This window comes from Hyperolius riggenbachi, chromosome 8, assembly GCF_040937935.1.
Source record: "Hyperolius riggenbachi isolate aHypRig1 chromosome 8, aHypRig1.pri, whole genome shotgun sequence".
NCBI lineage: Eukaryota > Metazoa > Chordata > Amphibia > Anura > Hyperoliidae > Hyperolius > Hyperolius riggenbachi.
In genome coordinates, this window is record NC_090653.1 from 42,310,189 (window position 1) to 42,335,544 (window position 25,356).

The 25,356-nt window shown below is 46.1% G+C and overlaps 2 protein-coding genes across 3 annotated transcripts in view; one reads left to right on the forward strand and one right to left on the reverse strand.

The window, feature by feature from the left end:
* LOC137528756 (complement C4-B-like) overlaps positions 1 to 14,260 on the reverse strand; it is a 158,322-nt gene extending 144,062 nt beyond the window's left edge. The window contains exons 1-3 of the mRNA XM_068250296.1: positions 14,221 to 14,260; positions 8,446 to 8,533; positions 4,655 to 4,865 (exon numbers count right to left, since the gene is read on the reverse strand). Of these exons, the coding sequence (XP_068106397.1) occupies positions 4,655 to 4,865; positions 8,446 to 8,533; positions 14,221 to 14,245 (324 nt within the window). The 5' untranslated portion in view covers positions 14,246 to 14,260. The remainder of the gene's footprint in view (positions 1 to 4,654; positions 4,866 to 8,445; positions 8,534 to 14,220) is intronic.
* The window catches only part of EGFL8 (EGF like domain multiple 8), a 309,298-nt gene that overhangs the window by 203,535 nt on the left and 80,407 nt on the right, over positions 1 to 25,356 (forward strand). Inside the window, exon 1 of one of the 2 annotated variants that reach the window (XM_068250303.1) lies at positions 22,179 to 22,244. The exons of the other annotated variant lie outside the window; for it this stretch is intronic. The gene's annotated coding sequence lies outside the window, so the exon portion shown is untranslated. Of the gene's footprint in view, positions 1 to 22,178; positions 22,245 to 25,356 lie in introns of those variants that run through there. 2 annotated transcript variants of the gene reach the window in all.

Here is a 25,356-nt window from a genome sequence, read left to right on the forward strand (position 1 = left end):
TTCTGAGTTCAATAGGTTGGACCAGGTCTTATTAAAGGTGGCCACTAACGGCCCAATTTCTAGCAAAAAATTGTTTGAGCAATCAGATAATTCTGATCAGATTTGATCGGATGGGTTGAAAATGGGCACAATCGATAACAAAGGATTATAAAAAAACGGTCATCTGATTGGATTTTCGTTGAAACAAAGTTTGGATTTTCTTGTCGGTAGGAAGCAAAGATTGGTTAGTTGATGGTGTAGTGAACAATTTTTCTCTGAATTGGATCATTAGTGTCCACCTTTAGGGGTTTCATAACAGTGGTATGGAATACTTTTAGCCACCCCATGCCACCTCTTGACATGTGCAAAATGCTGTAAATCTCTAAACTTCTTTTAAATCCTGAGGTTCTAAACCTGGTTCCAATCCAGTAAGATAACCCTAAACCTCAACTTTATTTTACCCTACACCCTCTCTAAAGAAAACATTCTTAAAAACCTTCTTATTCACAGGAAGGTAATGGTGTGGAACTCTAAAGGTGCCCATATATCAGGAGATTATGGGCAGATTCGATGGAGACAAATTTCTCTCTAAATTTTAATTGAATCTGATTAGAGATAAATGTGTCCGTTCGTCAAAGCTGCCCATATACTGCAGGCTGATTCCCGTCCGATTTCGACAAGAATTCTTAAGCGAATTGCTGTGCCCTCCGCGTCCGCCCCGCCGCTGCCCCCCAGTGTATAAATGTGCCCCCCCCAGTGTGTGCATTATACATTACCTGTCCTGTCCTGTAGCAGCCTCCACACGCTGTCAGTAACCTCCGGGCAGCTCTCCTTACATGTTACTGGCGCATAGCATCTGACGTCAGACGCTATGTGCCAGTGGCGTATACGGAGAGCTGCCCGGAGGTTACTGACAGCGTGCGGAGGCTGACACGGGACAGGTAATGTATAATGCACACACGGGTGTGGGTGGGGCACATTTATACATTATGGCGGCAGGGATTTCATCCTTTCGTCGCTCGTTCCGAAATCGGCCGCCGTACCGCCGCACACTCGAGCAACTAACTTCGGCCCACATCTTGCACCATGCGCGATCAACTACCGCGACCAATTTCGGCCCTATTTTTAACCAGTTCAATAATAATCGAATTGGTTGGTCGATCGGCCACCAAAGTTGCCTGATGTATGGGCACCTTTAGACCATGGTCGGCTCACAGGATACTACTCAGATTCTAGAGGTCTTACATCTGAATAGATAGGTGCACTGCCCACAGCTGGAGGCAAGTAAAGCTACAAAATCAGTGTTTGATCTTCACATTTCAGTCCCAAAAAGGATACGTCAAGGAGGTTTGGAACAGCACCCATGCAAGGAGAAGATAGTGTGCTCAAGTCAACAGCGTTCCACACCACTGGAGCTGTCACATAGAAGGTCCACTGGAACAGGCACTACCAATGTAAATTTATAGTCTCTTTATTTTCATAAAGTTAAAAGCAGTTAAACAACGACAGACCGCTGTTTCGAGCTATCATGCTCTTTGTCAAGTTGTAATGACTGCAATACATACATCTGTGTTTCATCACACAATATATAGTGTAAACAGACCAATCAGTATTCAGAATTTCAAATCCTCCAATGGAAAAGCACACAGAATATGGTGGACCTGATGGGGAACTATATAAAACTCCCAAAGTCCCACCCCCTTAGTGAAAAAACTCACAAACCCTCCTAAAAACAACCCTTCACAGTCCCCAAAGTATACACAAGTGTCTGCCACAGACCACCGCTCCTACCTCATTGTATCCATGGAGCCCCCCACGCTAAACCCGCGGTCATACGGATATGAAAATCCGCATGTTGTTACCAGCCAATCGGCTTTCAAATGTGACAGCCAATCACGCCATCAGGGCGAGCCAGCTGCGACCAATCGGCGCATAGCAAGGCTAGCATCTGTACCCCACCCAGTTGTGACGTCACAACAGTGCCGACCAATGGACGGCAACCATGTGACGTCCACCACTCGCCTGTCATGTCACAGGCCTAACCTCCGTCGCTCGTAAAAAAAAAAAAACATACAAGCTGGAGACAGCCTCTCAATGGCGTCACAACCACGCCGCCCAATCAGCGGCATGTAAACAAAGAATATAGTGTCCAATCAGGACGCTCAAACAAAGACGCCATCACCAATAGAGGGTGTCTCACAGCCTGCGTAACGATAGCAACCAAAAAATAAAAACAAACAGCGAGTGGGGCTCCACAGAAGTACTGCAGCCACCAGCTCCAAGCGCGTAATTTTGGTCTTATTGTAGTTATAGCCATTGGAGGATTTGAATTTCTCCCAGCACTTCTCCGTTTAGTATACAAATGCTAGGAGATGTATAGTCTCTCCCCAATATCAGGCCTTTATTAGACATTATGTTTTATACACAGACGGAATCCATTCTCTCGATTCCTTTTCATCTTTTAATGTATATATTACTGTATTTGGGTATACATCAGGGTTTACGAAATGTATATATTTTTTTTAAAATGTATAATAATTTTTGATGTTTTGCTTGTATTTAATCATTTGTTTTTATGAGAAACTTGAATAATTTTATGGAAACTTGAATAATGTAGGACTGAATTCCTATCGGTACCCTTAGTGTACAAATCGGTCCCCAAACTCGAACCCTCTCTACAAACCATTGTGTCCAAAAAGGACACTTTCTGTAAATCACTATGCGCTGTAGGACATAGCTCAGACGGGGAACATAAAAACTCAAGGGTCGAACGTGGCCCCGCCCACAAACAAAAAACATCATCGATGTACCTCCACAAACATTTAGCATGCTGGCGGAAAAGTACATCAGTATAAACGAATGACTCCACAAACAAACCCAAACAAACCCATAAAAAGATTTGCATAGGACGGGGACACGTTCGACCCCATCGCCGTTCCCCTCTGTTGTATATAAAAATTGTCCTCAAACTTGAAATAATTAAAGTGAAGTACTATCTTCAAAAGTTCAAGTAAAAAAGTTCGTTGCTTGCTTGAATGGTCAAGATGGGTCATTAAGTACCAATCTATGGCCTCTACACCCCCATCGTGTGGGATGGAGGTGTAGAGGCTCTCCACATCAAGTGTAACCAACAAAACATCACCATCAACATCACCAACCCCACTCAGCCGGTCAAGGAAGCAAGAAGTATCTTTAATATAGGAATCCAACTGGACCACAATAGGTTGCAATACTTTATCCAAATATTGTGCCAACGGAACGAAAATAGAGTCCACACCGGACACGATAGGGCGGCCCTGTGGGGACTCTAAATTCTTATGAATTTTAGGCAATGTATAAAAACTAGGAGTGACTGGATATTAATCAAAAATTTGGCAAGTTTATCATCAATTATTGCATTGGCAACAGCAGATTCGACTAATGCTTTTATTTTAATCTGTATGGTCCCAACAGGATCCCTATCAACCCTTCTATAGACATCTATCTGAGTTAATTGCCCCAATATTTCCTTCCTATAATAATCAGCATCCAGCCAGTCCCAAAAAGAATACTTATAACTGATACATGATTGCTTTGATATTTTCCCTTAGGTTCAGTCTAGCTTTGTTGTTATAGTAGCCAAATCTAGTTGGTATCTAGTGGTATTTTAGCCAAATCAGTTCTAAATAGAACAAGGAAGAGTCACACTTCGGCCAGGTTTCTTGTAGAAGATGCCAGTGTAATAAGAGTGTTAAAAGAGGACCTGTACCAACATACTGTACAGTAGAAAGCAGTAACTTATTCAAGATACCCACTCTTATGTTAAATATCCAGCTTTTTCTTCCTATAGCTATATATTGCTGTATTTTATTATGTAGCTCCACCCACCGAGGCTTGGCCTGTTTATTAGGTGGAATTATCCTCTCACCCCCCTCAGGTATTCTGGGAGACCAGATATATTTTCTACTGAATTTAGAACTGAATTTAGAAATTAACATTCCGCAGAGATCTCCTGCCAGTACTAAAGATGTTGCCGCCTGTGATAAATTTCAAAAAAGTAATTCAGGGAGAGGAGAGTTTTTACAATGGATAAACACCGACTAAATACATGAATATTGTGAAGAAATACGGTATATACTCGTGTATAAGCCTAATTTTTCAGCATAAAAAATGTGCTGACAAGTTACCATTCAGCTTATATGCGAGTCAGTGGAGCAGAACAGATGGGGCAGCAGGTTTTGTTACTGGCAGAGGAGGGTAAGGATTGTGCACTAGTGATCCCGCTCTTGCCAGCTGCCGCCCTGCTGTGTCTGTGCCCCCCCATCCCCTGCAACATGGTGCAGACTGTGCTGCTCAAGACTACCTGTGTCCCCTGGCTTGTGGAGCGGAGAGTGCAAGCAACTTGTCAGCAGTGCAATGATCGGGGATTCTTCCTGTGTGGCAATTGCTGTGCCTCATATCTATGACGCCATCTAGTTGCTTCTTGAGACACAGCTGTATGATCCTGGGGCACAACTGGCTATGGGGAGGGAGCTATACTGTGGAGGGGGCTTATATGCAAGTCAATCACTTTTTCTGAGGGAAAAGGGGGTACCTCGGCTTATACACGGGTCTGCTTATATGTGAGTATAATTGGTATACAATTTTATTCATTATGTTATTTTCACTACAGTTCCTCTTTCATTGATCACATTACCTCTATAGTCTGTTTTTTTATGTGATTCTCTGATTTTTTCAGTGTTACTTCGTAGCGCGTAGTGCACTCGGCCATGGTTTTCTGATTCCGCAGGTATAGGGTCACTGTGATGTCATTACTGGGTGCTGTTGTCCCCGGAGGCCACACCATCTGCACCCATACAGCTTCTTGGACTCCCACGTGTAGAAGACGAGGCGCCATGACGAGAAACCTGAAGATGGGTAATAAGAAGATACAGGAACGGGTTCATTGGATTTCCATCCACAGCTGCACACCTGTGACAGTGTTTTGGGTGAAACACTGTCAGTTTGAGCCCTGGTGCAGCAACAGCCCACAGAACAGAAACCCTCAGCGCAGTTAGAATGGGCCTCCCTCCTCGGACCCCAAGCCCCCATGTGGGCATACGTCCAAAAAAGGCGCCAGTAAATTTTGACCCCCAGGAAACCCAAAAGCAGAATAACTGTGTAGCATTGCGTGCATAATGCAAACGATTCTAACACATGTGCTCCCTGCCTCAGACATTCCTCTATGTCAGGGGTGTCAAACTCAAAGTGGGCCGAAATTGTACACTGGGACCTAGTCGTGGGCCAACCTCAATGCCTCCTGGCCACCTTCCTCTCTTATAAAGTTCTCTCTTGTCAAATGGCCCCCTCCAACTCCTATACAGTTCCCTGGTGTCTAGTGGTCCTCCCTCCCCTATACAGTTCCCTTGTGTCTAGAGGCCCCCACCCTCCCCTATACAGTTCCCTAGTGTTTAGTGCTTTCCCCCTCCCTCCCCCATATGACTTCCCTGGTGTTCTAGGACTTCACCTCCACTATAGCTTCCCTGGTAGCCTAGAGTAGGCCAAACATAATGCAAAGTGGGGAAACCACTTGAGGGACAAATTGAATGGCCCTGAGGGTTAGATTTGGCCCGCGGGACGGAGTATGACATGTATGCTCTATGTAGTTTCAAGTGTGTTTGTGGATTGATGCCTAGCCTCCACCGCATTGCACCACAACGCACAAAATAACTAGCATATGACCCTGTGGCAGAGTTCGCTGACAGGGTCATATGCATAGCACCGCCCCCTGCACACCTTGTCGCCCCTCACCCAGTGACGTTACGTACTCACTGCTGGACAGGAGTACTGGGATTCATATTCTGTCGTTCTGCACATGTGCTCCCCAACACCGCCGCCAACCTTTTTAAAAGCTTTGCGTCCCCATTGGCTTGCATAACTTCCACCACTGAGGAAGTCCAGCGGTAATGCGCTGTTGCCCCTGCGTTGTCCTAATTGCTTTGCATTGCCATTGCGTTACCCTTCGGTAAAACAGGGTAACACAACGCAAGTTTCCAACGCAAGTGTAAAAAGGGCCTCAGTTTAAAGGACAAAAGGTAAGATAAGGTGAAAATAGTGTGATAATTCATGAGATACAAGTTTTGTAAATCAGCCTCATTATTCTATCCCATACAAAGTTTACTGATCTCACCCCCACCACCCTCCTTGCGTTTTCTCACAACAGCCAAACCCCATCACCTCCTGTATATACCCCTTTGCTCTTACACCCCCCCCCCCCTCAAACTTCTCCCAATGGTAAGACCCCATCAGCTCCAGTGTCCCCCTTTTCTTTTAGATTTCCTCCTCCTCTTCCTCCACCTGCTCTGGACAGTCAGACCCCATCAGCATCCACCCCTATTCTCTTACCCCCACTTTTTCCCCAACGGTAAGACCCCATCAGCTCCAGTGTCCACCCCTTTTCCCTTACCCCACCACCACCTTCTTCCAATGGTAAGACCCCTTCAGCTCATGTTAACCCCCCCCCCTCTTTTTTCTTACCCCCTTCTTCTCCTTCTCTTACCCCCCTACCTTCTCCCAATGGTAAGACCCTATCAGCTCCATTGTCCACCCTTTTTTCCTTAGATGTCTCCTCCTCTTCCTCCACCTGCTCTAAACAGTCAGACCCCATCAGATCCAGTGTCCACCGTTTTCTCTTACCCCCTCTTCCCTCCTCACCTTCTCCTGATGGTAAGACCCCATCAGCTCCAGTGTCCACTCCTAATCCCCCCCCCCCCCCCCAGCTTCTCCCAATGGTTAGACCACATCAGCTCCAGTGTCCACTCATTTTCCCTTACCCCCAACACCTTCTCCCAATGGTAAGGCCCTTCAGCTCCTGTTACCCCCCTCCCTTTTCTCTTACCCCTCCTTCCCCTACCTTCTCCCAATGGTAAGACCCTATCAGCTCCAGTGTCCACCCCTTTTCTTAGATCTCTCCTCCTCTTCCTCCAGCTGCTTTAGACACTCAGACCCCATCAGATCCAGTGTCCTACTCTTCCCCCCCAGCTGCTCCCAATGGTAAGACCCCATCAGCTCCAGTGTCCACTCCTATTCCCTTACCCTGCCTCCCCCCCAGCTTCTCCCAGTGGTAAGACCCTATAAGCTCCAGTGTCCACTCCTATTCCCTTACCCCCTCCCCCACCTTCTTGCAACAGTCAGACCCCCATCATCGCTTGTGTCTATCACTTTGATGTTAACCCCTGATACTCCCAACAGTTAGAGCCCTTCTCCACTGCTAAACGCGATTCAAAGTGCAATCGTGCTGCGTTGCTATCGCGGTATTTGCGCTGGGAAGCCATAGAGAACAAGACATGATCGCAGTGAGAATTGCAAAAGCTGGCGATTGCGTTCGGGAAATAACAAAGCCCTGTAGTGGAAAATGAGCATTGCAAATCACATGTAAATTGCAGTACTCTTGTGATCAGCAGGACAGCTGCAATCTGCTGTTTGAAGCGTATTGCAGCAAATGGAATAGGGCTCTAAGGGCTCTTGTGCGCTAAAAAAAAAAAAAAAAGTGATCCCATATGTGATCACACTGCAATCGCGTTTCTTTCTATGTCCACTACCGCAATCCATTCATTCAGGTGCTTGGCACAGACCTGGACGGATATTAGTTCTATGCTCCCACCTGACTGTCTGATGAAGCAGGGTCACACCTGCGAAACGCATTACAAACAAATTCAGGATTATATCAACAAATTGTATTGCTAACACACGTTTGTCGATTTTGTCCTTTGGAGTAGGTAAGTCCACCATTGCCACTCCATGTTTTATAAGTTTTACTTCATTTTAGTCTTTTGATGCCTCTGTTCTTTTGCATATAGTTCCAGTCCACCCCAGGTGGAGGGGTGACACCCCTTTTTTTGTTCTTCCTATCTACAGAGAGTGACTTCTTAATCCTGAGTGGGAACAGGTCTAATCTCCCCACCTGCATTTACAGTGGTTGCCTTGGCGGTAACCCTGGTTTGTGAGTATAACTATACTTACCCTTTCACTTTCTCACCCAATACCAATACATACTACACTATATTGGGCTCTTGGTGTCCCTGTGTTTCCTCTGTAGCAATAATGCAGCAGGCCAGCAATTGCGGTTCAGAAAAAAACAAATCACACTACGGAAAAAGAGCCCCACAATTTTCATGTTGTTGTGCCAATCTGCAAACCACGGGTGATCCGATTTTTGGATCTAATGGCACCTAGTGATAAAGGGTCCTTAGACACCATTACCTCCCGTGCTCACCCCTTATCCCTTTAATTTTTAACTTGAATAGGTAGAGCCCTTTCTCCTATTGTTTCTTGCTATTGCTGCATTTGCTAGCTTACCCATCTATGTATATTTATCTGTACAACTGTGTTTTGGACCCGACTTCCCTTGCTTGCCCTTGTAACTTGGTTGTAAACTATTTGTACAGAGCCGAGGAAGAGGTTGGAGCTATATAAACCAATACTGTTTATAATAATGATTTGACTTACATGGGAGTTTGCGCCACAGTCGCCCCAAATATGGCGGTCCATAGCAGACAGCTCAGGAGAGGAGACAGACCCATCGTGCAGCCACAGACTGAGGGCAGAAGGCAGAGGGAGGTTATATACACAACAGGGGGCCGGACAGAGATAAGCAGAGGGACAGAGGGCACCAAATCAACAGTGACTCAAAAGTGAAAGTTCTCAAATGTAGCAAACGCTGGATCTTTGCTGTATCTGCAGATTTGCTGCAATCCCATGATGCACTTCTTCACATTTCTCGGACATTCTTATGTCGAAACATCCTTAGGTTCATTTATAGAATTTTTTATCTTCTTCAAATTTTTGGGCTATTTAAAGCGGATCCGAGATGAAAAACTATCTATAACAAGTAACTTGTCTATATATCTTATCTAAAGTTTAGATAGTTTACACAGCAAATCTAGCTGCAAACAGCTGTAATAGAAAATGATTATTTATTCCTGTGATACAATGACAGCAGCAATGTTGTTTGTAAACATTACACAGAGGCAGGCTTATCTGCATCTTGAGCACTCAGCCTGTGAAAAAAACCTAATCCCCCCTCCTCCCTCCTCCCCTTTGCCTCTGAAATCAATGGCTAGTAACACCTCCTCCTCCTCCTGTCCAGACTGACCTCCCATGAGCCCTTGCTACTGCCAAGGCTCTCTGAAAACCTGTGGGCGTGGTTTATTTAGTTTATAGGGAATTAGAGTATTAAAACAAAAACACAAAAGTATTTGGCTTGAGGAATGCCCTGTAAACAATAGGAAAGGAACACAATTATGCAATGAGTAAAAGTTCACCTCAGATCCATTTAAGAAAAAAACGCCAGGGCCTGTTCCGAAAAGGAGGCGGAGTGTTCACCTGCCTGAAGAGGAGACATCAGGACAGGTGAGTATTTAACCCCGCGACTCCCTCAATCCTGAGGCCAGGTTCACAGTGATCAGCTATATAACACACGCGTTATACTGAGTATGAACTGCAATGGAGACTGGACATAGACTGTTAAAGTGGACCTGAACTCTTGCACAGGGCAGAAGGAAAACCGATGTATTTAGAGAGTTTAGCCTCATTCCCCCTTATCTATGACTAAGACAAATTGTAATTTGATCCCTCAGCTGTGCCAGCTGGCTGCCTCGCCAGAGCAGCTAATTTGTAAACACAGGATGTTAATCCTATCTGCTTCCATGAAAACAGGGAGTAGACAAACTGCAGATTTATTGCAACTGTAACAAAGAAATGTTTTTCTTTAAAGGTTATCATGCTGTGTATCTTTTAGAGCAGAGAGGATGTTTTGAGTTCATGTCCGATTTAATGCAAAGCCTGCATGAAACAAGTTATGCCTCGGTCACATTAGGCAACGCAGAATTCCGTGTGTTCGGAACACAAGCTCATGCGATTGCATGCCATCTGCGTTGCCATGCGTTGTGCTGCTGATCCCATTCATTACAGTGATTGGGATCAGCGATGCGATTTGCCAAAAATACGTGCAGCAGTGCGATAGTGCAGCGCGCATAGTCTGAACATCAGGAGTGCTGTCTATGCAATTCTGGTGTTCTTGCTGATCGCACACCATACACACTGCTGGAATGCACAGGCAGCCTGTATAGTGTGAACGAGGCCTGACTGTGAAGAGGTCCGAGGTCCTGACAGTTTCCTGTCTGTAAACAGTGGTGCATTGTGGGAAATAACTTCCAACTGCCAAGCAACCAGTATCTCCCTCTGTACTCCCTCGTAATTTAGCGTAATTTTCACGCCATTTTGTGCCGACTTTAATGGTAGCAAAAAACAATAGCAAAGCTACCATACATGCTATGGTGGTTGCCAAAATTGCTACTTATGTTATGGGAAAGGGTGGAAATAAGGTAAAAAAAAAACAAAAACCTTGTCGTTTTTGAGAAAAAAAAATTAAAAATGCAGAGGAAAAAGTATTTTTTAAACTAAAAAAAATGACAGTTTAAAAATAAGTTTTCCTTTTTCCTTTTTTTTCTTTTTTCCTATTTTTTTTACCTTGTTTCCACCTTTCCCCTTAACATATGTATCAATTTTGGTGATGTTTTTTTTTTTTTGCATTTATGGGGGTTTTGCTATTAACCACTGAAGTTGGCATGAAATTATGTGAAAATTATGAGATTACGGTTCCTAATTATATTTACAAACAAAATGAATTAAGATTTTACTCAAAATTTTGCATTCCGATTTTGAGTTGTTACGATGCGAAATTACAGTTATGGGAAATTTGTGCTCACCATTTAAGAAAAGTGAGAGACCGTTTCCTGTTTCCCGTTTCCCGTTTCCTGTTACAAGCAGGATATGATGATTACAAGTACATGTGGCTTTTACAAACACTTTAAAGCAGGGGTAGGGAATCTATGGCTCGGGAGCCAGATGTGGCTCTTTTGATGGCTACATCTGGCTCACAGTTAGGGGTTGATTCACTAAGCTACACTGCTCAAGCAGCGCCACTTAGTGTGGCAGCGCAAGTAGAATTTTTAAAGTAGAGACACTACTGCTGTAGCATGCACTACTAACTTACTCGCGCTCCACCCAAAACTAACGACTGCTCCAATTGTCTCACCCTGGATCCTGTCAGGTGCAGTGACTTTGTAGGACGAGATCACTGCACTTTGACTGGCCCAATAGGCTGTCTGTCACTTGACAAGCAGCCTATTTGGCCAAAGTGTGGGGATCTCACCCTACAAAGTGAATCAACCCCCAAAGTCAGTTAGCTAATTGTATAAGCTGTTAGTCAGTATTTCTCCTGTCTGGCTCTCATGGAAATTGCTGATGTTGCTGAAACCCAAGAGAAGCTGAAGACGTGTCTGACACTTCCGCTGCCCGGAGGATCAACTGTGTACACATCACCATGGCAACAGGGACGTGAGCCCTCTGCTGCACATGCGCACTGTCCCAGTTTGAAACATATTGTATGGCTCTCACAGAACTACATTTTAAAATATGTGGCGTTTATGGCTCTCTCAGCCAAAAAGCTTCCTGACCCCTGCTTTAAAGGGAAGGTCCAGGCAAAAAAATAAACAAAAATCAATTTACCTCGAGCTCACTCCAGCCCCTGGCAGCCGTCCTGTGCCGTCGCCGCAGCTCCAGTGGCTCCCGGTCTCCTCCGGTGCAGATGCCGACCTCGCCAGGTCGGCATCTACTTGCGCTCCAATGTGCGGCTCATGACCTGCGCAGTACAGTCCGGATGACTTCAGAGCGACTGTGAGACACACGGTGGAGCGCAACTAGGCCCCTGATACCGGAGGGGAGCCTGGGCCACTGGCAGTGAGTGGAGCTGCGGCGAGGGGACAGGATGGCTGCCAGGGGCTGGAGGAAGCCCCAGGTAAGTTGATTTTTGTTTGTTTTTCAGCCTGGATGTTTCCTTTAAGTTGAGTGTGGGAAGGGTTAAATGCTTTATAAGGAAGAACCTCGGCAGGGAGATGGTGTAGTGCTGTCCACAAAGAGTAAATCCTTCTCATAGTTGCATAGTTATTTGGGTTGAAAAAAGACATACGTCCATCAAGTTCAACCAGAAAACAAAGTACAACACCCACCTGCTCCCTCACATATCCCTGTTGATCCAGAGGAAGGTGAAAAACCCTTACAAGGCATGGTCCAATTAGCCCTCATCAGAGGAAAGGGGTGAGCAGGATCAGGTGATCTGCTCTAGGTAAGTATTTCCCACTCTCTTGATACTGAGGAGCTACAGGACCAAGCCAGTCAGGTGTGTCATATACTGTATATTTATTGCAAAAGGTACAGACATTGGGTATCACTACTTAATGCAATTGTCCCATCATATGCATTATGAAATGAGAGGCTGAAGTAGAGCATTAAACATTTAGGGCTCTTTCACACAGAGATGTTGCGTTAGAGGGGACGTTAAGGCCGCATAATGTTCCCCTAACGCAACGCATGGTGGTGCTAAACTCGGATGCTACGTAGAGATGCATTATGCGTCTGTTGGTGCGCCGTTTTTGTTCGATCCGGGTAGAACGAAAACGGCGCATGCGTCCAAAGACTGTGGAGACCACGTGATCGGAACACTCCGCATCACGTGGTCCCGCCAGCCAATCGCCGCACAAATCGGCCGCTCCAGGAAGTAAACACTGCACATCACACAGTGCAGTGAATATTAATTAGCCATGTGGCTAGGGACAATAGCAGACTCTCCCCTCCTCCTCTCCTGCACTGAGCATGTGCAAACAGTCTAACGCGGCTTCGCCGTGTGTAAAGTACTGCATGCAGTACGTTATCTGGATGTGCTGCGTTACAATGTAACGCAACGTGGGCACTGTGAACAGCCCATTGATTTTTCATTACCGTGAGTTGGGCTGCATTACAGGCTGCTCTAACGTGCGCCTGTAACGTCCCACTGTGAAAGCAGCCTTAACCACTTGAGGACTGCAGGGCTAAACCCCCCTAGTGACCAGGCCATTTTTAGCAAAATTGGCCACTGCAGCTTTAAGGCCAAGCTGCAGGGCCGCACAACACAGCACACAAGTGATTTCCCCCCCCCCTTTTCTCCCCACCAACAGAGCTCTCTGTTGGTGGGATCTGATCGATCTCCCCATGTTTATTTTTCTTTAAATAAATATTATTGTTTTTTTTTTTTTTTTCTAAAAACCCCTGTTTCTTTAAGTGTATTCCCTCCCTCCCTCCCCCCCTCCCCACAGCCGGCCAATTATGGCGATCGGCTGTCATAGGCTTCTGCCTATGAAAGCCGATCGCTCTCTTGTCCCCCATGGGGACAGCCGTGTCACACGGCTGTCCCCAGTGCAGCGCTGCTGCTCATCGCAGCGCTGCACCAAGTAAATAGACGGCGTGATCGCCGTCTAACAGTCTCCCGAGCGTCAATAGCCGCTCGGAGACTGAAGGCGGGGCGGAGCTCCGCCCTCCGTGCATGAGATGCGCGCGCACCATGCGCGCGATCTCATGCAAAATAGAGCCCCAGGACTTTACGCCAATTGGCGTTAGGCGGTCCTGAGGCTGCCGCCGCGGCCACGCCTACTGGCGTGACGCGGGCGGCAGAAGGTTAAAGAGAATCTGTATTGTTAAAATCACACAAAAGTAAACATACCAGTGCGTTAGGGGACATCTATTACCCTCTGTCACAATTTCGCCGCTCCTCGCCGCATTAAAAGTGGTTAAAAACAGTTTTTAAAAGTTTGTTTATAAACAAACAAAATGTCCACCAAAACAGGAAGTAGATTGATGTACAGTATGTCCACAAATAGAAAATACTTCCATACACAAGCAGGCTGTATACAGCCTCTCTTTTGAATCTCAAGAGATCATTTGTGTGTTTCTTTCCCCCTGCAGCTATCTTCCACTGAAGTGTCAGGCTGTTTCTTCCTGCAGAGTGCAGACAGCTCTGCCTGTATGTAATTCCTCAGTATGTGAAAGCCCAGCCAGCTCAAAGGAGGATTTATCCAGCTTGTAAAAGATGAGAGAGAAGCTGCCCTAATCTAAATAATACACAGGCAGTGTGCAGAGAGGGGCCTGGAGGGGGGAGATGCATCACAGAACCACAACACTGAAGAACTTGGCAGCCTTCCAGACACAGGCCTGACAAGTCTGACAAGAGAGAGATAAGTTGATTTATTACAGAGATGGTGATAGTAGAACGTGCTGCAGTAAGCCAGAACACATTAGAATAGCTTTTGGAACTTGTAGGATGATAAAAAACAGGATGCAATTTTTGTTACGGAGTCTCTTTAACAGCAAATGGTCATAGCATTTTTACATGTGTGCTGTAACACTTACCTGGAGGGTATCCTAAACCTGGCATGGGTATGGCTGCAATACATGCCTGGTGTGCTTCTTTCCTCCCTATATACTCTCTGTGTAAGCTCCTCCCTCTGTGTAAGCAGATCCCTTCGTTATTGTTAGTACATTGAGATTCCTCCACACTGTGTGCCAGACACCTGCCAGGGCTGGACTTCCGTCTTTCACTGCAGACTCATGCCAAGCCATTTATTTTTTATGTTACCTGGAGATTTCCCTGCGGATTATTTACATATGCGTGTCAGGACAGGCCTCCTTGCAGTGAATGCATTACATTGTGCTTTTAACATTTATCGTTAACAGGGTCCCATGAATTGGACCTGAACTCAGAACTTCCTCTCTGCTCTAAAAGATAAGCAACAGCATAATAACCTTTAAAGAAAAACATTTCTTTGTTAAAGCTGATACAAATCCTGCAATACATCTGCAGTGTGTCTACTTTCTGCTTTCATTGAAGCAGACATAGGGTTAACATCCTGTGTTTACAAATTAGCTGCTCTACCTAGGCAGCCAGCTAACACTGCTGAGAGATCAAATTACAGTTGTGATTAGTCACAGATGAGGGGGGGATTAGACAGGCTAAACTCTCTAAATACATACAAAGTGCATTTCCCTCTGTTTTCCTTCTGTCCTGTGCAAGAGTTCAGGTCCATTTTAAGCTGACCATACACTGGTCAATGTGGTTATCAGATTGACAAGACAAGACACATAACATAACATTTATATTGCGCTTTTCTCCTGGTGGACTCAAAGCACTTGAGCTGCAGCCACTAGGGTGCGTTCTATAGGCAGTATCAGTGTTAGGGTGTCTTGCCCGATGTCTCCTTACTGAACAGGAAGAGCTAAGATTCAAACCCTGGTCTCCAGTGTCAGAGGCAGAGCCCTCGAACCAGTACACTATCCAGCCACACTGATGTTTTGTTATTTTCTGCTAGGAGGGGAGTTCCTAAAACATACACAGAGTCCTCTGCCAGCAAAACAAAGTCCAAAATGTTTCCTGCCCCGTGTTTACACAGGCAGCATTTACCAAAACTGGTCACATGATTTCTGAGAAATCCAGATAAAAATACAGAATGAAAGACAAACTCAGCACATCGTGGTCGTTTTAGAGGAACAATCCAGTTTCATTTAGTGTATATACATATATACAGGGGCGCTGCTAAGGTTTTTGTGACCCCAAGCAGCATATAATATGTGGCAGTCAGAGGCCCGCTTTCCCATAATAATAGGTAGCCAAAGGTGTTCCCTCCTAAAATATGTAGCCCTCTAGATAGATAGCCCAATGTGCACTTCCTCCAGTATAGGTAGCCAATAACCTATAAGTGCAGTGTAGTTAGTATATCTGGGGTCAGCAGGGATAAGTGTAGTGTAGTTAGTGTATCTGGGGGTCAGCAGGGATAAGTGTAGTGTAGTTAGTGTATCTGGGGGTCAGCAGGGGTAAATATAGTGTAGTTAGTATATCTGGGGGTCAGCAGGGGTAAGTGCAGTGTAGTTAGTATATCTGGGGGTCAGCAGGGGTAAGTGCAGTGTAGTTAGTATATCTGGGGGTCAGCAGGGATAAGTGTAGTGTAGTTAGTGTATCTGGGGGTCAGCAGGGGTAAGTGTAGTGTAGTTAGTGTATCTGGGGGTCAGCAGGGGTGAGTGAAGTGCAGTGTAGGTTAGATAGAGTAACTTAGCTAGAGACAGCTCAGGGGGGGGAAGGTCTACAAGACTCACCTGCACCATGGGTTGCACCAGGTTTAGTATATTTCTTTCCACTGACCTTTGTCCTCTAAACCTGAGTTGTTTGTAAGTTGAATCTGAGCGTAAGTTGAGTCCTGTGTAAGTGAATAAATGATTTAAGGCCCGTTTCCAGTAAACGTGGTGTGATGTGGCTACATAGCCGCATTGCACCATGGGCAAACTGTAACCAGTGCATGGCAATGCAACAGTTTCCATTGCGTGCAGGTTATCCAGAGCGGGCGGATCGATTAGAGAATCTGCGGCATGCTGCAGATTCTCGCACGCCTGCATTTCGCCTGCATCCGCCCCCATCTTCTCCATTCGGGGGATGCGGAAGTGATGCGAATTGGGCGGAAGTGATGCGTAGCCGCATCACATCCCTTCAGCTCCCATTCGCAAATGGAAATGGGCCCGCATTGTCTAAAGTGTCAAATTTTTATTTATCTTCATTAAAATGGCAAATAAAATCATCAAAGAGTAGTGTGCTGGGTCTCCATAGCAGCGACACATGGCATTTCCAACTGGCAAATCCTTCCTTAGGCTGTCAGACACACAGTTATAGTGCACTCTGTGCTGTGTGTCTGACAGCCTGCGGAAGCTATTGTCATTTGGAAGCACCATGCATTGCTGCTATGGAGACCTGGCACACTATTCTTTGATGGTTTTATTTGCCACTTTACTGAAGATACAATAAGAGTCTAAAATGTCTAATTTGTATTGTATCTTCAGTAAAGTGGCAAATAAAACCATCAATGAATAGTGTTCCAGGTCTCCATAGCAGCAATGCATGGTGCTTCCAAATGACAATAGCTTCCTCAGGCTGTCAGACACACAGCACAGAGTGCACTATAACTGTAGTTTATAGACGATGCGGATCCAAAGTCGTAACTAGAACTTACTGGGTCACCCAGCAAAACTCCCCTCCACCCACCGCACCTATTTTCTTTATCATTTACATAAGCTTCTGTGGTAAAGCGTGCATGTTTTTACACATACAGACACACATGGTGTGCAAAAAAACGCATACAGAAAACCGACAGACAAGTGTGCTCCCAGCCTCAGCTTATTACACTCACTCTGTCCATCTCTGGTAGAGCAGAATTGGCTCTCCAGACTTCTCTAGCATCACTATTGTACACAGCACTGGAGGGGGTGGAGAGGTTGGTTGCTGGGCACTGTTCAGAAGAGTTTGCTGCACACTGAATAGGGACTGTGTACAAATCTTTGTCTGCAAAACATTGTATGATTCCTTATCGGTAGCTGAGCAGATGCAGTCATTAGAACAATTGTGCAGAGAGCAGAAAGTTTTTTTTTAATCTCCTCATCCTTAGTTATCAGTTTCTCAGGATGGGGCCCCCTGTGGCTTCGGGGGCCCCCTGCAGCTTCATCCCTTGCAGGGTTTATTGTTACGCCCCTGTTCGGATCCTTTTTGAAGACTTACATTCACTGTACCTCCTGCTCTAAGGGACGGATGCTGCAGGTCAAAGGTCCGTTGGTGTTCAACCTTTACGCTAATCCTGATAAATAAAGGAAAGGTGGGGGGGAAAGGCTGCGCATCCCTAAACACATGTTGCAATTGAATGGTTAATCGCACAGGCATACACCGCCTCTGCCAGACTGAAAAATGCATGCCCTGCATCCAAGACAAGTGCTAACATTTATTAAACTAGGAGGTACTAGTCACTTGCACCACGGTGAGGCAGACCTCCGGGCAAGTGACCTAACCTAAATTTAAAACCTCGGGAGCAGCTATGCAAAAAAATGTGTAACTTACATTTGGTAGAACAGCAAGGAGAACGCCAGCGCATACCACTAAGGCTGCATCTGAAATGACCACCAGCTCAGTGTGTAGCACCTATATAGACTTTCTGCACACTTCGCATTCAATTCAGATGCAAATCATATGCAAATCTGCTACTACTTATCATGCAAACAGGAAACTCAGGAGGAGGGGCTGGGAGCAGCTAACATGACAGTTACGTAGTTACAAAGTAAAGGAAAGGTGGGTAGGAAAGGCTGCGCATCCCTAAACACATGTTGCAATTGAATGGTTAATCGCACAGGCATACACCGCCTTGCCAGACTGAAAAATGCATGCCCTGCATCGAAGACAAGTGCTAACATTTATTAAACTAGGAGGTACTTTAGCTTCCAATATGATTTGCATGCAAAGTATATTATACTAGACACTTGCGCCACGGTGAGGCAGACCTCCGGGCAAGTGACCTAGCCTAAATTTAAAACCTCGGGAGCAGCTATGCAAAAAAATGTGTAACTTACATTTGGTAGAACAACAAGGAGAACGCCAGCGCATACCACTAAGGCTGCATCTGAAATGACCACCAGCTCAGTGTGTAGCACCTATATAGACTTTCTGCACACTTCGCATTCAATTCAGATGCAAATCATATGCAAATCTGCTACTACTTATCATGCAAACAGGAAACTCAGGAGAAGGGGCTGGGAGCAGCTAACCTGACAGTTACATAGTTACAAAGTAAAGGAAAGGTGGGGGGGAAAGGCTGCGCATCCCTAAACACATGTTGCAATTGAATGGTTAATCGCACAGACATACACCGCCTCTGCCAGACTGAAAAATGCATGCCCTGCATCCAAGACAAGTGCTAACATTTATTAAACTAGGAGGTACTTTAGCTTCCAATATGGTTTGCATGCAAAGTATATTATACTAGACACTTGCGCCACGGTGAGGCAGACCTCTGGGCAAGTGACCTAACCTAAATTTAAAACCTCGGGAGCAGCTATGCAAATAAATGTGTAACTTACATTTGGTAGAACAGCAAGGAAAACGCCAGCGCATACCACTAAGGCTGCATCTGAAATGACCACCAGCTCAGTGTGTAGCAGATGGAAGCATGAAGTGCTCCAAAATCTCCTGATAGCTAGCTGCATTGACCCTGCCCTTGATGAAACACAGTGGACCAACACCAGCAGCTGACATGGCACCCCAGACCATCACTGACTTTGGGTACTTGACACTGGACTTCAGGCATTTTGGCATTTCCCTCTCCCCAGTCTTCCTCCAGACTCTGGCACCTTGATTTCCGAATGACATGTAAAAGTTGCTTTCAACCGAAAAAAGTACTTTGGACCACTGAGCAACAGTCCAGTGCTGCTTCTCTGTAGCCCAGGTCAGGCACTTCTGCAGCTGTTTCTGGTTCAAAAGTGGGTTCATGCTTCCATCTGCTGAAAAGCTTTATGGAGATGAAGATTTCATTTTTCAGCACGACCTGGTACCTGCTCACAGTGCCAAAACCACTGGTAAATGGTTTACTGACCATAGTATTACTGTGCTCAATTGGCCTGCCAACTCTCCTGACCTGAACCCCATAGAGAATCTGTGGGATATTGTGAAGAGAAAGTTGAGAGACGCAAGACCCAACACTCTGGATGAGCTTAAGGCCACTATCGAAGCATCCTGGGCCTCCATAACACCTGAGCAGTGCCACAGGCTGATTGCCTCCATCCCACGCCGCATTGAAGCAGTCATTTCTGCAAAAGGATTCCCGACCAAGTATTGAATGCATAACTGAACATAATTATTTGAAGGTTGACTTTTTTGTTTTAAAGACACTTTTCTTTTATTGGTCGGATGAAATATGCTAATTTTTTGAGATAGGAATTTTGGGTTTTCATGAGCTGTATGCCAAAATAATCAATATTAAAACAATAACAGGCTTGAACTACTTCAGTTGTGTGTAATGAATCTAAAATATATGAAAGTCTAATGTTTATCAGTAAGCCAGACGAAGGCTGCAAGGCCAAAAGCTTGCTTATTTTTATTCATTTTTAGTTAGCCAATAAATGGTATCATCCTGATTTAAAACTTCTTGTTTATCAGTACATTACAGAAAATAATGAACTTTATCACAATATTTTTTTTAGAAGATCCTGTATATACTGAATTCAAACACTACTTATGAGTTACTCATTATATATAACTAGCCAACCCGCGTCGTAGCATACGCCGCATCTATCTATCTAATAGAGTACGTGCCTCAACCTTGAAGCAAGAAGAAGTAGGCTTTCCATGACAAAATGTATGCGTGCTCAAACACCAAGTTTAACCCTAGCAAGTCTGGCTTTGCAAATCCGGCCTAATTGGCTATTCATGAGGCAATGCTCATGCAAATATGCATTTGCTTTCGCATGCCAAACTATGCAGAGTCAAAAAACCAATACTGCAAAGTGCTCTCTCGCTGCCTGGGAACCACAGCGGCACCCCGGAGTGGGAGGCTGGGTGGCGCAGCTGCCCCCCCCAAGCGTGGCCAGCGCTGGGGAGAGCCGTCCGCACCCACCTCCTAATATTAAAAACAGCCACTTACCTTAACGTCCATTGGGCTCTGCTACATGCGCCTTAATTTTCTCATGGAAAGCATTTTGTGCAGTTTGTATCCTTGGGAGGCAGGTGGTGGATGGCTTGCTCTGGTGGTGTGAACCCTGGAGTGAGTGCGCCTGTCCTACCCCCCCCCCCCCCCCCTCTGGAGTGCTGTATGTGAGCCAGCCCTGAGCTCTAAAGCTCGGGGTGACCCATGCTTCTCTCCCTTCTCATGTGGTGCCCCCAAATTAATGCGCATGTAGCAGAACGCAATGGACGTTAAGGTAAGTGCCTGTTTTTAATATTGGGAGGTGGGTGCAGACGGCTCTCCCCGGCGCTGGCCAAACTTGGGGGGGTCGTCCACGCCACCCAGCCTCCCCCTCCGGGGTGCCGCTGTGGTTTCCAGGCAGTGAGAGAGCCTGGGACCCTGCGGTCCCCCCAGTTGTATAAAAAGGGGGCATTGGGAATCCTCCCCGTGGCGCTCCTGGAGGCCTGGAGCACACCAAAAACTGCTAGCAGATCCGCAAAATGCTAGCAGATTTTGAAACGCTTTTTCTTATTTTTCTGTAGCATTTCACCTAGCATTTTGCGGTTTTGTAAAGCGTTTTTGGTGTAGTAGATTTCATATATTGTTACAGTAAAGCTGTTACTGAACAGCTTCTGTAACAAAAACGCCTGCAAAACCGCTCTGAACTGCCGTTTTTCAGAGCGGTTTGCCTTTTTCCTATACTTAACATTGAGGCAGAAACGCATCCGAAATCCAAAAAAATGCCTCACCTCGGGAGTATGCGTTTCAGCAAAACGCCTCCCGCTCTAGTGTGCACCAGCCCATTGAAATACATTACCCAAGCGTATCCGCAGCCGCAAGTGGATCGCAAAACGCTGCCGAACCGCTCTGGTGTGCACTAAGCCGGATAGTGCTAATGTAGCAGGGTGACTGCTTTGTGGTATTGGTTTGTGTATGCATTTGCATGAGCATTGCCTCATGAATATCCAATTAGGCCAGATTTGCAATGTCAGACTTGCTAGGGTAAGGCCTCTTTTCCATGGACTGTGAATAGGCAGTGAAATGGCTCTCAAACTCTCACAACTGCTCACTGCTGCCTGGTAACTGCTTGCTGCTGCCTGGTAACTGCTTGCTGCTGCCTGGTAACTGCTTGCTGCTGCCTGGTAACTGCTTGCTGCTGCCTGGTATCTGCTTGCTGCTGCCTGGTATCTGCTTGCTGCTGCCTGGTAACTGCTTGCTGCTGCCTGGTAACTGCTTGCTGCTGCCGCCTGGTAACTGCTTGTTGCTGCCTGGTAACTGCTGGTTGCTGCCTGGTAACTGCTGGTTGCTGCCTGGTAACTGCTGGTTGCTGCCTGGTAACTGCTGGTTGCTGCCTGGTAACTGCTGGTTGCTGCCTGGTAACTGCTGGTTGCTGCCTGGTAACTGCTGGTTGCTGCCTGGTAACTGCTCACTGCTGCCTGGTAACTGCTCACTGCTGCCTGGTAACTGCTGGTTGCTGCCTGGTAACTGCTGGTTGCTGCCTGGTATCTGCTCACTGCTGCCTGGTAACTGCTTGCTGAGCACACAGCTCAACAGTCCGTGGAAAAGAGGCCTTAAACTTGGTGTTTGATCACGCATAAATTTTCTCATGCAAAGTACTTCTTCTTCTTGTTTGAAGGTTGAGGCACTTAGTCTATTATATATATAGATACTACAGATTGAGAGTATATAAGCCACAACCACAGGGAGCCACCTGCTGACACACAGTGGAACTACGTGCAGCATAGTCTACCAGTAGATTAATTCAGAGAACTGCTGATCTCCTACAGTAAAACAGCAAAACAGGAAACACTGTTAAAGTGGACCTGAACACACAGCACAGGACACAAGGGAAACAGAGAGAAATGCACTCTGTGTGTTTTTAAAGAGAAGAGCCTGTCTGATTTCCCCTTATCTGTAAGTAATCACAAGTGTAATTTGAGCTCAATAATTCGTTGGTCCTTAGCAGATGCAGCCAATATGTAAACACAAGATGTTTACCCTTTGTCTGCTTCCATGAAAGCAGGAAGTAGACACACTACATATTTATTGCAGGAGTTCTGTAGGCTGCTTGGAAATTGAAATAATTACTGGAAATAACTCCCATAGAACAGAATGTCTCCCCCCCCCCCCCCCCCCCACACACACACACAATCTATATATATATATATATATATATATAAAATCCGATGTATTTATGTATGTGTGTGTGTGTATGTATGTATGTGCTGCAATCACTCGGAAACGCCTTGACCGATTTGAACAACACTTGGTATACAGATCCCTTACTACCTGGGATGATATGTTCTGGGGGTCTCGCGTCCCCCCTGCACACCTTGGCGGAGCTACAAACAGCAAATCAGATTTCACCCATGTCAATGGAAAAGGCTGCCAATCTCATAGTAATCAAGCCAGAGTCCCCACCAGGGCCGGCTCTAGCGTGGGGCGAAAAAATGTCCTGCTCCCTCAAATAGGGTGGTCGGAGCGCTGTGTGCACTCTGTGCAGGAGGGCTGGCAGCAGAGAGAGAAGAGGGAGCAATGGGCACAGCGGCGGGGAAGGGGGGACGTCTCGCCCCCCTCCCCCTTTCCTCACCTGGTGCTCCCTCTGCCCCGCTCCCCCCTCCAGAACTAAGTTTTGTGGCAGCGGCTGGCAGTGGGCGGGTCTTACCTCTTCCTCATTCCGAGCACGGAGGAAGTTCTCCGTGCCGCTGGTCTGGTCTAGACCAGACCAGACTAGCGGCAAATGCAGAGGTTCTTCTCGTGCTGGAACGAGGAGGAGGTGAGTCCCGCCCTCTGCCAGCCGCAGCCACAAAACTTAGTTCTGAACCGGGGAGCAGGGTAGAGGGAGCACCAGGTGAGGAAAGGGGGAGGGGAGACGTCCCCCCTTCCCCGCCACTGTACCCACCGCTCCCTCTTCTCTCTCAGCTGCCACCCCTCCTGAGGACAACTAAAGTCCTGGCTACATATACTGGGGACACCTATAGGCCTGGCTACATATATTGGGGACATCTATACACCTGGCTACATATACTGGGGACAGCTATACGCCTGGCTACATATACTGGGGACAGCTATACGCCTGGCTACATATACTGGGGAAACCTATACGCCTGGCTACATATACTGGGGAAACCTATACGCCTGGCTACATATACTGAGGACACCTATATGACTGGCTACATATACTGGGGACAGCTATACGCCTGGCTACATATACTAGGGGCACCTATATGCCTGGCTACATAAACTGGGGACAGCTATACACCTGGCTACCTATACTAGGGACACTGGCTGTCTGTCATTATGTGCATTTACTGGTAAAATGCGGTCTGTAATGTGAATTAACGGACGAAACGCTGTCTCTCATTACATGCATTTATTGGTGAAACGCTGTCTCTTATGTGCATTTACTGGTGAAACGCTGTCTCTCATTACGTGCATTTACTGGGGAAACCCTGTCTCTTATGTGCATTTAGTGGTGAAACGCTGTCTCTCATTATGTGCATTTACTGGTGAAACGCTGTATCTCATTACGTGCATTTACTGGGGAAACGCTGTCTGTCATTATGTGCATTTACGTCATATTTGTTTTATGTAACTACATTAGCTGGTATAACTACATTACAGTTAGCCCTGCCCACATGACCTCATGACTAAAGATGTAGCGAACGGTTCCCGAACCGTTCACCGGCGAACATCTCTCAATACATGGGGCTTTTACTACTTCCGGGTCGCTCTGACCCGGAGTAGTACGCCTGCGCTGCCCGGCGAAGCGCGTCCTAGATCGCGCTCCTGTTGCCGGGCACTCTCTGCGCAAGTGCGTGACGTCATGAACGACGTCACACACATGCGCAGAGAGTGCTCGGCAACAGGAGCGCGATCTAGGACGCGCTTCGCCGGGCAGCGCAGGCGTACTACTCCGGGTCAGAGCGACCCGGAAGTAGTAAAAGCCCAAGAGATGTTCGCCGAGCGAACAGTTCGCAACATCTCTACTCATGACCATGCCCATTTTTTCGCCACGGCAAATTTCCTCTAACATGATGCCCCCTCTTATGTGCCTGTCTAGAACCGGCTCTCGTCCCTACACTTGGCACAGTTGGTCACTTGGTGACTGAGGTTACAAATCCAGAAAAAGTGGGCGGAGCATAAAACATAAAATCAAATTTCAGCCACTCATTTTTAATGGGAAAATGTAAACTGCAGCCATTCTTACACTGTTAATCGCAGGGTTCTCAAACTTGCCACACTTGGTCACTGGGTGACTGAGATTAAGATTCAGGAAAGTGGGTGGAGCCTACAACAGCCAATCAAAATTCACCTATTGATTTTTAGAAAATGTAAACGGCTACCATTCTTACACTGTTTATGGCAGAGGATTCAAACCTGCTGCAGTCGGTCATTGGGTGACTGGGGTCAAAATTCACTAAAGGGACGGGGCCACAAATAGCCTATCAGATTTCTATGATGGATAAACTGCTTCCATTCACACATTTTTGATGCCAGGAACCTGAAAGCTCACAGACTCGGTAATTGAGTGACTGTGTGTCAAGGTTACAGAAAGTAAGCGGAGCCAAAACCAAATTTCACTGGCCAAATATAAACTGCAGCCATTCTTACACTGTTAATGGCAAGGTTGTCAAACTTTGCACAGTTGGTGACTGGGATTAATATTCAGGAAATGGGTGGAGCCTACAACAGCCAATCAAAATTCACCTGTTGATTTTCAATGGAAATATTTAAATTGCTGCCAAAAACAGCCAATCAGATTTGATTAATTTCAATGGGAATATACAAATCAGTGATACCAAGGACCGAAACCTCATAAACTTGGTAATTGAGTGACTATAGGTCAAAGTCAGAAAAAGTGGGCAAAGCCAACAACTACATTTTTTACATGGGAAAATATAAACTGCAACTATTCTTACACTGTTAATGGCAGGGTTCCCAAACTTGACACGGTTGGCCACTGGGTGACTGGGATTAATAGTTAGAAAGTGGGTGGAGCCTACAACAGACAATCAAAATTCAC